The following is a 12560-nucleotide window of genomic DNA, read 5'->3' as shown; positions in this document are numbered from 1 at the left end:
AAAAAAGGGAGTACATCAGACAATTATCCACAATTGCATAGTTTATTAGTTACAAACGGCATGTAAGAATCCCTATTTCATCAAATCTCAACACTATCAAAAGATCTCTAAATTTCCTTCAAATATTTGTCAAAATATCTGTTTTGGGAAAACTTGTAAATTATATTCAAGACAAACATAAAATAAATTTACAAACTCTTAAATGACTTATTGAGAAAAAGAAAAAACACAGTGAAGACATTATTGACAACAGAAGTGACACTTTAACCCGTAACCAAAGTGTAGCAAAACCACAAGTATTTGGTATTAATACACTCTAAACAAGAAGGGTGCAGTATAGTATCATATGTATAAACAAACAGAATCTCAGTAAGGTTCTGCTGGTAATTTCTGACCTGAGAAAGGGTTCTTTCTAGATAGAAATATACAGACCTGAAAAGGGTTCTGTTAGAAACCCTTATATTGATATATTATATTATATTAACACCCAAGTGTAGTATTATAGGTACTTTGTTAAGCCCTTTAAATCACAAGTTAATGGAAGCCATAGTAAATTTAAACTACAACCAAGCAATTAAATATCCCTGGCTTCTGAAAGGTGAGCATCGGCTATCTTTGACCTTTAACAGGCGTGAGGAGAACAGAACAGTAGATCAGAGAACTGGAAAGCAAGAGAGGACTTGAAAAGAGTGCTTCAACGTCTGAACCTCAGCACCAGTGCCAGTATGACATCCTTTCTGCTTTGGTCTTCTTGTGTCTAAGAAGGCAGGACCAGTCCAAAGTGAAGCACCAAAAGACCATCCTGAAATAGAACCCAACAGAACAAATGCAGTTCCTGTTCAAATACGAGTCAATGGCATTACTTCACTCTCATGCAGTCTTGATCAAAAGCTGTCTTCTGCTTACATAATACAGCTTTTAAGATCAGTTGCGTCCCACATAAGACATTCTGTTCTGGGTCCTGAGGCTAATTCAAAGGTTGTACACTCGGTTCACCTGTAGTGCATTCTCTCCCATGGAATCCTGGACCTCTTTAAGTGACTGGTAGCGGTCCAGGAGGTGGTCACCACACACCACATCCACCTGTTACACATACAGGCACAACATGATCACTATTTACTGTGTGATATCTTGGAGAGCAACACATTATATTAAAACATACAGGGGAGGGAAATAGGGGGACTGGTGTATTATTTTCTTGGTTTTGTGTGGTGAGAATTGAACTATAGGCAAATCATTCTCAATGTGGTACAAATCCATTTTTTTTTTACACATTGATTTATGAAGTTAAGACAGCAATGTTTGAGAGTCCGACCAATGCTGAGTTCCAGGTTCTCCTTTGTTTTTCCACTTTACCCCTCTCTACATTACCCCAGACACACAGCGGAGTTGAGTGCCAAGAAAAATCAGCCTAAGCCGCTAATCTTGTCCAACTGTGTTACAGCTAAATATGCTCCATGGCTCTGCTCCATGGTGGCAGGGATCTCTCAGAAGGGTGTGCTACCAGATCCAAGGGCAGCTTTCTTCGCTATTTCTGAGGTGTATTTAGGTAAGGCTACCTTGTAGATAATGCAATATTTAAATCCACTACGATGCAAACTCAATGGACTCATGTCTTGGCACACATGCAAATCTTACATGTGCTCAGACTTCCCTTCTATTCAATGATATTCTCTGAGTTTTGAGGCTGTATGGCCAAATACATGCATACACATACTTTAAAACACATTCATATTTTTAGTCTCTCACAGTAGAGCACTTTCACTCGTATTCCCTCCCAAGCAGACTGATGTGGGGCTAATACACACTAGCCTTGGAATCCCGTTTTGATACATCTCACTAAAGAAGTCAAATGACTGGCCGTGGTTCATTTGCGGCTCCTTCCACAGACCTGGCAGGTTGAGCTGAGTTCCATCTTCCTCCGGATGAACAGTTCAACGTGGCGGACGGTGGCTTCCCCAGACACCCGCACGTACCGTCGCTCCAGCGGCTGGTCAGGGACAACAACGGGGTTAGGGCTTAAATGTCGTTGTCATCTCACATATTGAGGACATTCCATTGATCATTTACTCACTGTTCAAAAAAGCGGTAGTAATATAGTAAGTAAGCATGCATTAGCTACCTGGCGTTACTACTCTGTCTTTGTGTGGGGTTATTACCTTGTAGTTGTCAATGCCTTCTTCGGCTCTAAAGAAAGAAAAAAAGAAGAAAAAAAAATGTCAATGGATACATGTAGATGGATTTTGAGTGCTGCAAGTATTGCATGCAACACCGGAGAGCCATCTACTGGGGGGAGCAGGAACGACGATCCGACGGCGCGTCACCATGGTCCTTCGTGTGCCGCTCCAATTCACTCCTTAAGATAAGAGCAGTTTGTACGTTTGCTGCTTGGGCCGAGTCAAGACACTCACCCTACAAACTCCAGCAACAGGGACACGTCCAACTCAGGAGGCATTCTGAACACAGACTGGGGCAGCAGCTCCTTCCTTTGCTTCTGGCTTTTCAGGGGGACCATGGGGGAGGCCAACACTGGAGCCACAGGGAGAAGACGACGGAAAGACCAAAATGTTCCGTTATTTGTGCACCTAGCAAAGCTGGACATATGAACACCGAGGCACCGGCTCCTGAATCTAAGTTTCATTGAGTCTAAGAAAAAAATTCAGATTCAGGGAACATTTGGTGACCCGTGCTATTTACCTTACCTGGTTTAGGCACCTCGAGTCCTCTCTGCTTGTAGAAATCCACCATCTGTGCTCTCTCCACTGGTGACACATACAAATACAATGTTTAACCGGTACAGGAGCAATTCATATTGTGTAAAATGGGAGAGATTAAAACAAAATAAAACAACATAAAAGCTTCCTTACTTTCCTCAAGAAATGGCAGCATCTTGTAAACAATGTCCTGCAACTGTCGGTCAGGTCTGTGGGGAAACAAATTCACCATATTCACCACCCATGGATCAATTGGACAAGGTGTGGCATATTCTTTTCTGCTGACACCATATCAACCTTTATGGCACTACCCTAGCCAATGGGAGGGATTTTCTGTTTTATATCTGAGTGGTGACAGTCTCTCACATATGCGTGTCAATGACATATGGGCACACAACAAACAACGACTGTTGATAACAAGGCTATACAAGCTAAATGGTCAGGTTTTACTGACCATGTTGATTAAATGTTCATGTACTGTAAATAAGTGATAAGATGTGAAGAGGAGCCAACTAGTTTCAGTTCAGGGTGCTAACGCCAGTAGTCCCTAGTGACAGATGTTTCCCCATATCTGCGTCAAAACAGCCTGCTGTGTTACAGTTAATTTCCCAACAGGAGGAGGGTTACCATAGAAACAGGCTCACATGGGATGCCACTCCAAACAACATTAAATTGTGGAGAAATGTCCTCTACAGTGTTCCGCTGATGCTACATTCTTAACCTCCATGTCAAACTCTTAATGACTATAAAACCATTACAGGACAATGTAAGGCTTGCATTCTTGCTTGGACAGTAGACATACAATGCTGACAGTGGAGGTCATGCATTCATACCTTATATTGTAAAGAGGTTGTGTTTGGTGCACCACAATGCTGCAATTTGGACACCTGTTGCTGTAAAAGAAATGCTTGACTATGCAGCTTTTACAAACTGAAGAAAAAGAATACATTGGTCAATTATTAAGACAAGTGAAATGTTATTGTTTTGATACTGTAGTCAATGTAGGTGATATGATTTCATAACTCACAGGTGTGAAGGCACTCAGTTATGGTGGTTGCATCGATAAGGAACCCACAGCAGAGAGCACAGCGAATGTAAGGATAAAACTGGTTGAGAGGAAGTCTGGGCTGGGAGAAGCACGAAACAACGTTCCACTATTACATTACATTTACATTTAGTCATTTACCAGACGCTCTTACCCAGAGCGACTTACAGTAAGTACAGGGACATTCCCCCCGAGGCAAGTAGGGTGAAGTGCCTTGCCCAAGGACACAAATCATGTGGCACGGCGGGGAATCGATCCGGCAACCTTCTGATTACTAGCCCAACTCCCTCACCGCTAAGCCATCTGACTCCTTCCACTATTCTTTAGGCTATCATTTACAGAACATTTGGAGGTGTATTAAATTGCCCACTAATGTCATAAACGTCACTAATATAAAATACAAGATTTTGACAGCGGTATTAAATACATGCATATTAACAAAACACTACATACTTCATCCTCGGAATCCGTATCACATTTAATCGCGGTCTCATTTTGCAAGTCCGAGGCACCGGTGTCGCTAAACAGATCACTGCTTTGTCGACTATCCCGACCATCTGTTGGTGTTGACACTCTAGAAGACTGATGCTCGACACGGATACCGAAGGAATGCGTTGTCTTTTCCATGATTACACGAATTGAGTGTATCAAGCCAAGATAAACATATTTTGGCAATCAGGAAACCTGTTTGCTTCCAGAAGTCCAAGGCTCAAGACCTCGGGGGGATTGGTTGGTAAGCTACTGTGAGCTGGTTCAGTTTCGTAGCATTTGCTTGTTGAGGCTAGCTGGCTCACGTGCAAAACATAACAGAGTGATAAACCTTGCACACTAAATACATATCTATATACTATGTTTAGACCTTCAACTCATGTCAAACGTCCCCCTAAACCAAAATAAATCCCTTATAATAAACAAAAGTAAACTTATTCTGGTTGTGACACTAGCCAGTTGCTATGGCTAAATTTCCCTCGAGTTTCAGTTGCTTCCGGGATGAGTGACGAAAATTGCGGTAAAACGAGTAGCCAATTACAGCACAAGAGGAGGGGCCCAGGTCAGGAAGAGCAGCCCACTGACTTGTGTATGTTAATTGGCGTAGGACTAACTTCTGGATTGTTCTTTGTGTTTGCACAAAGAAAAAGAACTGGAAGATGTTTTTACAACCAACTACTCAGAAACAGGAAACAATTGTGTGATAGTTTTGTGAACAAAAAGAGAATCAAGCAAAACCTCTGATGATTAGTAACAATATATTTGAACATCAATACATATACACTATTTATTACATAAATGAAGCATAGAGAATGTTATTGACAAGACACAGTTTAATATTACCAATAACCTTCTGACAGGAATTGACTTGATATATTATCATTAAAAGTTAAGTCCTGTGCTGACATCGACCAATTGCGGCAACTGATCTTGACCACTAGGGAGCACACAGTTGACCATGTACATATCAGGTATGAATTCTGCTTTATTTGGTAAGTTATGTGCTGACATTGACCAATTGCGGTTAATTGCAGTGGGCCCACATCACTGTTTTGTTGACTCATTGTGTAGTTGTTTTACCTTTACTAAAAGTGAACACACCTAGGTTCAGCATCAGATTATATTGGGTATAGTCTCCATGTTCTATTCATACAGTGTAACCACTTGAATTTATCACTCATGTTAATTAATGACAAAGAATGGCTACAGTGTAGATGTGGAGTAGCCTGAGGTATGCAAACAACTACCATAGGTTATAGATTCTTTGCGTTAGCGGTGGTGTGTGTGTGTTTGTGTGTGTATGTGTTGGGACATGGACAGTGCTGGGTCTTGCCTTGTGGGACATCCCCAAATACAGCAGCGAGTCTGAGCAGCACAGGCACTTATCCCCTCATTTCTGAAGTATTCATGAGGCTTTGTTCAAAGGATCTACTGGCAGTGAGAAAGCAAGGAACAGAACAAGATCAACAGTAAACCTGTGTGCCATTGATACATACTGTAGTCTTGTTTGTGCATATTCCTCCACATGTAAGCCCTTAAAAGATTTTTCCAATGGAAATGATGAATGTGTTTACTTTACAGTAGTCTAACTATTTGTCCTTTAGTCAGTCCCTAAAATATAGTTTCTTCTTAGATGTCAATCATTTTGGTATTTATTTGTAGAGTAAGCTAAATGTTATGAACCATAGACTTTTTATATTTGAAAACATCACTCCGGCTGTACCTTTCTTGTGAGTGAAAACCTTACTCTACATGATCACAAGATTGTCCCCTTGACACACTTAGCAATCATTACTATGTAAGAGTGGTATCCGTTAAATCCACCAAATAAAAGGGCTTTTGTGTTGGTTTCTAGATCAGCCTTACGCAAGGCCAAAACGGTGAAGTTAGATCCAGCTGCAGTTTATGCAATACTGGGTGCTGGGAACTGTGTCAACATTCTTATGTCCGCACTGTAGTTTATTCTAAGAAAAGGGGAAATTATTCTGAAGTTTAAAACTATTCCTTCCTATTCCTTGATTCAGAGCTTGACTTTTATATACATGAAATACAGTACATGGTAAATTATAGACATTATACTATAAACTGAATTACCACTTAATTGACATGACCAGACAATGATAACTACATACATAGAGAAAATACACAGGTCCTGGCAAATAAAGATTCAAAATCAAGCATTTTATGTTTAATGTTTTAGCCCATGTATTTATTTTGTTTTCAAATTTTAGCTATTGGGCAGTTTATGCACAATCCAAAAATGATTTGCAGAGGCAACCTTGGTATATAAGAATGAAGAAAGTCAAAGCCCTCAATATCACTAAACACTACACTTTATTCAAAGCCAGTTATAATACAAAACAACTCCTTAGAAATAACTTAAAGACTATGGATATATCTTTTATCGATGCATTAATTAGTGACTGGGTTTTCTAACCCTAAGTCATAGCTGGATACCTCATAGGCGAGTGACGGCAGTTGTGAGAGTGGCATGTATGTATGTGTGAGGAGGATTCTCCTCCAATCAGGCCCCAAGTTAATTATTCCACTCTTAACTGAAGGAAAGCCTTCTTCATTTTGCTTGGCATTGTGGGGTGAAGGGTATTGACTGTGTTATGGAAGACTATGACCAAAATACACAGTTCCCAGTTCTTTCTTAGATTCCTTGTCTTCTTTGTGGATATCCTTATCTTCAAGCAGTATGGTGTGGTTATAGGATTGAGGCTCTTTTTATACCCTGTATGTTGGGTAGATAATGTTTTTTCGTCCTCCAGTGCACATACAGTATATCTATTTCCTATAACCTTTTTACACACACACACACACACAAATACACACACACCTTCCGGTTGGTTTCTACAAATGTTCAAAGGACTCTTAAAAGACTGTCAAGGGGTGAGGTGAGTTTGACGATGAAAGATCCATCAGATCCAAGGGGTTGTATTTATGATGTCAAGTCAGGAAAGGTACCCTTTTGTATCGTGGTGGGAGATTCTCTGGGATAGATTAGTAGTGGTGATGGACGTGGTGGGACCCCTCTGTGCCCCAGGTTGGACACTCCTGTTGATGGAAAGGTGCTGTGGTGGGCTCCCTCCACCCTCTCACACCTCCAGGGGGCTCTGAGGCCCTTCGGCCTCTTGCGGCGGGTCTGGCTGCAAGCGGCAGATGGGTTTATTGCACATGGGACACACGCTACGGATCTCCAACCATTTCAGAAGACACCTGGAGAAAATGGACGTGGGAAAAGATGACATTGCGCTATTTATTTAGGGGTGGGTAGAGAACAACAAAAAATAACACAGTACTTATCTATTCTGCATCTTGCGGCATTGAATGCTTGCCTCCAATATTTTCAACAAAAGTGTCATATATCTGTCTCACATAACACATCTCATTTCAATGCAAACTGCAGGCTAAAACCAGCTCGCATCAGTATGCAAATATATGAACTGGCACAGCAATAGCACCTGGAGAGCCTAAATATGGGATCTGTCCTTATTTTGCACCTGGCTGCCTTTGTTCTCGCCGTGAGTGTCTTCCTTAGCTGATCAATTTGCATCAAGGAATGAGGTATGGGAATGTCTGATGTTTACGGTTATGACAGTGAAATAGACCAAACTAAATGGTGTTTGGTGTATTAATGGTGTATTGCATTAGCTCTTACTTCTTGTGAAAGGCATGTGAGCAGGGACACACTCCGAGCTCATCTCGGCTCCGAAACTCTTCTAAGCACACTGCACAGGTCTGCTGTAGTACAGAGGATAGACCATGTTAGCCCATCACCATGCCCAGTCACCATAACCCCGTCATTAACACTTTCACATTCTCCACATTGTCACTCCATGAGCCCATTTTGAAAGTGCTGAGTCAGCCCACAAGCTCTTAGTTGTGGATAATCAACAACAATGTGTTCAGATAATGCACAACTGGGAGGTGGGAAATGACCCATGGTGGAAACACACCTTTTCAATAGAGACACATTTGAGAAGAGTACAGTCAAATGTTTTACTTCAGTGATCTCTCCTTGCAGTCCCCAGCCTCACTCATTCACAATTCACTTTAACCCTCTCATTTAAGACCACACAAATGTCAGTCATCTCATATTGAACAAACGTTCTTTTATTCTCGTCTCAAATGCTGTAAATACTGCAATAACAAAGCCTCAATCTCACTGTGTTCCTTTTTCAATGGTCTCTGTCATGATAGAGTCGGTACTCCAATTTATTCACTGATGACATGGCAAGACAGTGGAAGGAACCTGAAAAGGCAATGGTACTCAATAGAATAACAATGGCTCAATGACGCTCAGACAGTACTTACTCCAAGAAGGCTCAGTTTCTTCCCGGCCCCTTTCAGAACAACCTGAAGACAAAGGCACATTCATGAAACAGTTAAGCATTTTAATAACTTTGTAAATATACATACAAGGTCACACTGTTGATTATGTCCTATTGTACGAGAAGCTCCCCAATTAGGCTACAGTACACTTCTTGATTTAGTTACGGTACAAACTGAATACCTCATTATAGCCATACTGCTCTCTGGTGCCTTGTCGCCTCAACCTGTGAAACACATTATTTCAAATAAAAGAATTAACTTTGAGCACAAAGTCTAGAATGATTTTATTCTAGCACAATGTTATCCACAGACTGTGTAATATCTTATTTATGGGATCTACATGCATGTTATTGTTACCATTCAACTCCCTGATCACAATCTCTACTCATGTCCTGTCATGTAGTAGTTTTGTAGCACTAGTCTAGCAGACTGGAATCTACTCTGATGCCAAAGTACAGTCAGATATTTAATGTCTTATTCAATTCGTAGGTATAAAAGAAATCTAGGGAGGGGTTAGGCTAGGAAGAAATGTAGATCTAGAGAAGATTCCCAGGGACTATATTGTAGAAAACAGCCAGTCTCTAACACATGACACATGACACAGGTGGAAGAACACTTGTTTGTCATACCGAAAGAGATAGCAACAGAAGATGAGACTGAGCATGAAGATGAACAGGCCAATTCCCAGAATGATGACATAGACGTTGAGGGGGAGGTGGTAGATCTCTTCAGACGTCATCTTGCAGTAGGGGTCGGAACTCAGCAATCCTATACCACACAGACATCCTGAGCGAGGGGACAGGGAGAATACGTCCTACACATCAGGCGATACAGCGACGGACAGTCATTGCAGATGTGTTGGTCAGCCTGTGTTTATGCATTCAAAGTACATATGAGGAGTATGCGTGCATATGTATGTGTGTCGGTTTACAACACGTACGGTATGTTGGGACAACTTCTGCATTCATAGGCTTAAAACAAGGCATACAAAGAACCAGTTATTGAACATTTGATGTGTCGTGCGTGTTGATTTGCAAAGAGCACAGGGAGCCTTTTTAATGAGAGGAATTTGTCTTTTAAATTAGGCAAATACAAATTCAATGGCATTTGAAATAAGTATGTTGTGACTGTGTGTAGACATTCAAGGGGCACAGAGGACAATTTACATGGTTGTCAAGCAAAAAAAGAACTAGAATTCTGAGTAACATAAAATTGTTTGCGTACTTTAGTGAGGAGTGGGAGGCCTCTAATGTTCTATACTCTTCTGTCCCCTACTGGATTCATCTTTTTCTGTGTGTGTGTGTGTGTCTGTGTATGTGATTCCGAGGCTAAGCATGCATATTGCATACTGTAAGACATTCTGCAGCTTCTTGTTTCACACTGTATCAGTATAACAATACTGCCATTGTGGAAGTTTAGTAAGTTGCATGTTTTGAAGTTTTGAAGTCCTGAGTTGCTTCAACTGACAAGCGAGATGTTGGTAGGGGAGTGTTTTACTGTTGTGTGTGTTGAAGCAGCTGTAAAACTCAAGTCAAACTAGTGTGGCTGTTGGTGTGTATGTGTGTGTTTTAGTGCAGTAAGTTCTGTAACATATCCATAGCCATTCAAGGACTCTTGTTACTTGATCATGGGAGAAGACTTGCGCAACATTCCAATCCTTGCAGGCTAATCTGTAAAGTATTCCATAACAAATGTCTACCAGAAGAGAAACATTAAATATGTTCCCAAATGTCAATATTAACAATGTTATTACTACCAACTGGAATTCTCAGACTGAAATGCTTCCTACTTGTGTTTCAGTCTGGAGAAGTGCATGACAGTGTATTTAGAGAAAGATTCTATGGGTCAGCAAGATTTTACATTTGACAAGGTAAAATGGCAACATGCATTGAAAGTAATCAAAATGGTCTTCCTTCTATCCCCAGTAGGAAGGAAGATCCAACATTATAGCCCTGAGGTCAAAGGTCACCCATAGTCTCACTAGGGTAAAGCACTTCCTGGTTCAAAAGGTCATTATTTGTCCATTTGAAGTGCAAGCCAATAGGGCTACTTCGGTTTCAAGTCAAGGGAGGGGGCTGTTGGTGGCTGTGTTTGGGTGAGGGAGGGGATAACTGTAATCTTAGCGGGATGTTAGTAAATCATTGATAGTGGAGCTCTAAAAGGTAAGCCACTCTCTGAACACATGCTGTCTGGGAGAGTGTTTAGTTCAGGACTCAAGTGGAGTTAAAGGGAAATACACATGTTCAAAATGCAGAAGAACATCCAGCAGTGTTAACTGTTTTTTCTAACCTGAATTGACTGGAGACTGAATTGAACTGACCAATAGACTACTTCCCAAAATTCTAACCCCACCCACCTGATCAGCAAGCAAATAAACATTCTCCAGATTATACCACAATAACTACTGGCCATTAATTATGTTATTAATTTACCTGCACAAACCAGCATGCAGATCAGTAAACAATTAGTCCTACAATGATATACATATGATTTTACATACATATAATGAATACTCACCGTTGCACCACTGAACAGGGTGCATGAAACCAGCCTCTGGTCTTCAGAGACACCAAAGAGGGAACTGTGGATGGAGGTCAATGTTTTCAGCCACAATCTTTCACGATGTCACATGGGAGGTCACAATTGTCCTTGGATTTTTTTTAGGCGCTGACCAATCAAGTTGATTGTACTGTGATTGATCTATGGAAGTCCATATGATTTCCACCTCTCAAGAGCAAACCCTTCAAATACTTATAGATTTTTGATCTCTGGTTAATGGATTTGGTGTCAGTTCATATTGTTGAGTGAGCTTGTACGAACTCTCCTTAAGGGGATCTCTGGTTCTTTACAGTCTACTGAGAGTTTTTAAAGTCAAGTCAACCATGCTTATAATCCACTCATAGTACTGACTTCAGACTAAATGCGAATTATGACAATATTCAAGCAAAAACTGGATCTGGAAAAGGTCCTTCCAGACACATGCTCAAAAGAATTGCAGATGGGTACTTGATGCAGTAGACGGAAAATAAATGCGTATTGCATTTACACCCCAAGCATAAACAATGACATCCAGATGATCTAGCCTTGTTTATACTGCGGGAGATGGTCCTCCAATACTTGTAGGTTACAGCCTCGTCAGTGACATTGATGATAGTCAGAACATAACCCCAAAAATACTCCCCAAATCCAGAAAAAACATGTAAATTGCTGTTTTTGCTTTGTCTCCCTTCAAAACATTGTCACCGAGCTTATACCCCTCTACTAAAGTCTGCTGTTTTTTTTTTTACTCTTTCCCCTGATCCCTCGTTTTCTTTTCTGATTCTTCTTGCTACGATAGTTTTACGGCTGTGAAAATATGCCTCAGCCAATTACAGAGCAAACAAATAAAGGACGCGAGCGGTTCCCCGCGGTTCAGCCAGCGTCACGCCCGCATTAGCGTTGTCCTCCCGCCGCCCCTGTCAGCCCCCACCATCTGATCTGCTTCCTTCGTTCTTTTCGCAAAAAAAGACAAAGCAGGGGCGACGACGAAAGGGTAAAAATAAAAGATTTGTAATTGAAGTCTGTACAAATACCCTCTTCCGTTATCACTCCAACTCTCTGCTTTTCTCTCTCTCTCTCTCCCTCTCCTTAATGGTGCCCAGCACTTCTCCTCCAGCTCACAGCAGTTTGTAAACAGATCTCTGCTCATGTGATTCGCTGTCTGCATCACGACTCTGCTTTCACCCGCCCCTCCTTTCCCTCCTCTCATTTTGTCTACCTCTTTCTCTGCCTCCACTTTCCAGCTGAATGTTGAGGTGGCCGCATAACATAAGGCACACTGATAAATACAGGAATAATGGTGACAGGCAGACAAGGAGGAGGAGGAGGAGGTAGGGAAGAAACAGCAACAGGGTAAGAAGAATGCAAGAGAGGTGGAGGTGCACTCAATGTGACAGGTAAACAAGGTACATAGTGAGAAACACAAGGCCAAAAAA

The 12560-nt window shown here is 41.3% G+C and overlaps 2 protein-coding genes across 3 annotated transcripts; both read right to left on the bottom strand.

Moving 5' to 3' along the window:
• Positions 1 to 23: 23 nt before the first annotated feature.
• pcgf6 (polycomb group ring finger 6) lies at positions 24 to 4763 on the bottom strand. Its single transcript, XM_047028973.1, has 10 exons — positions 4213 to 4763; positions 3742 to 3841; positions 3548 to 3644; positions 2868 to 2923; positions 2703 to 2762; positions 2412 to 2529; positions 2160 to 2187; positions 1892 to 1990; positions 997 to 1083; positions 24 to 802 (listed from the first exon to the last, which is right to left on the bottom strand). The coding sequence occupies exons 1-10, from the start codon at positions 4384 to 4386 to the stop codon at positions 758 to 760; spliced, it is 864 nt and encodes a 287-aa protein (XP_046884929.1). The 5' UTR covers positions 4387 to 4763; the 3' UTR covers positions 24 to 757.
• A 1800-nt stretch (positions 4764 to 6563) lies between these two features.
• si:dkey-51a16.9 (RING finger protein 122) lies at positions 6564 to 12270 on the bottom strand. 2 transcript variants are annotated; one of them, XM_047028978.1, is made up of 6 exons: positions 11104 to 12270; positions 9216 to 9372; positions 8768 to 8810; positions 8569 to 8610; positions 7913 to 7995; positions 6564 to 7470 (listed from the first exon to the last, which is right to left on the bottom strand). In XM_047028978.1, the coding sequence occupies exons 1-6, from the start codon at positions 11126 to 11128 to the stop codon at positions 7350 to 7352; spliced, it is 471 nt and encodes a 156-aa protein (XP_046884934.1). In that variant the 5' UTR covers positions 11129 to 12270; the 3' UTR covers positions 6564 to 7349. The 2 variants fall into 2 exon arrangements, with proteins under 2 accessions (XP_046884934.1, XP_046884935.1); XM_047028979.1 differs by having other exon boundaries at positions 9216 to 9354.
• Positions 12271 to 12560: the final 290 nt, after the last annotated feature.

The sequence above is a fragment of the Hypomesus transpacificus genome, chromosome 11 (genome assembly GCF_021917145.1).
Source record: "Hypomesus transpacificus isolate Combined female chromosome 11, fHypTra1, whole genome shotgun sequence".
Classification (NCBI taxonomy): domain Eukaryota; kingdom Metazoa; phylum Chordata; class Actinopteri; order Osmeriformes; family Osmeridae; genus Hypomesus; species Hypomesus transpacificus.
This window is presented reverse-complemented; position numbering and strand designations above follow the sequence as displayed.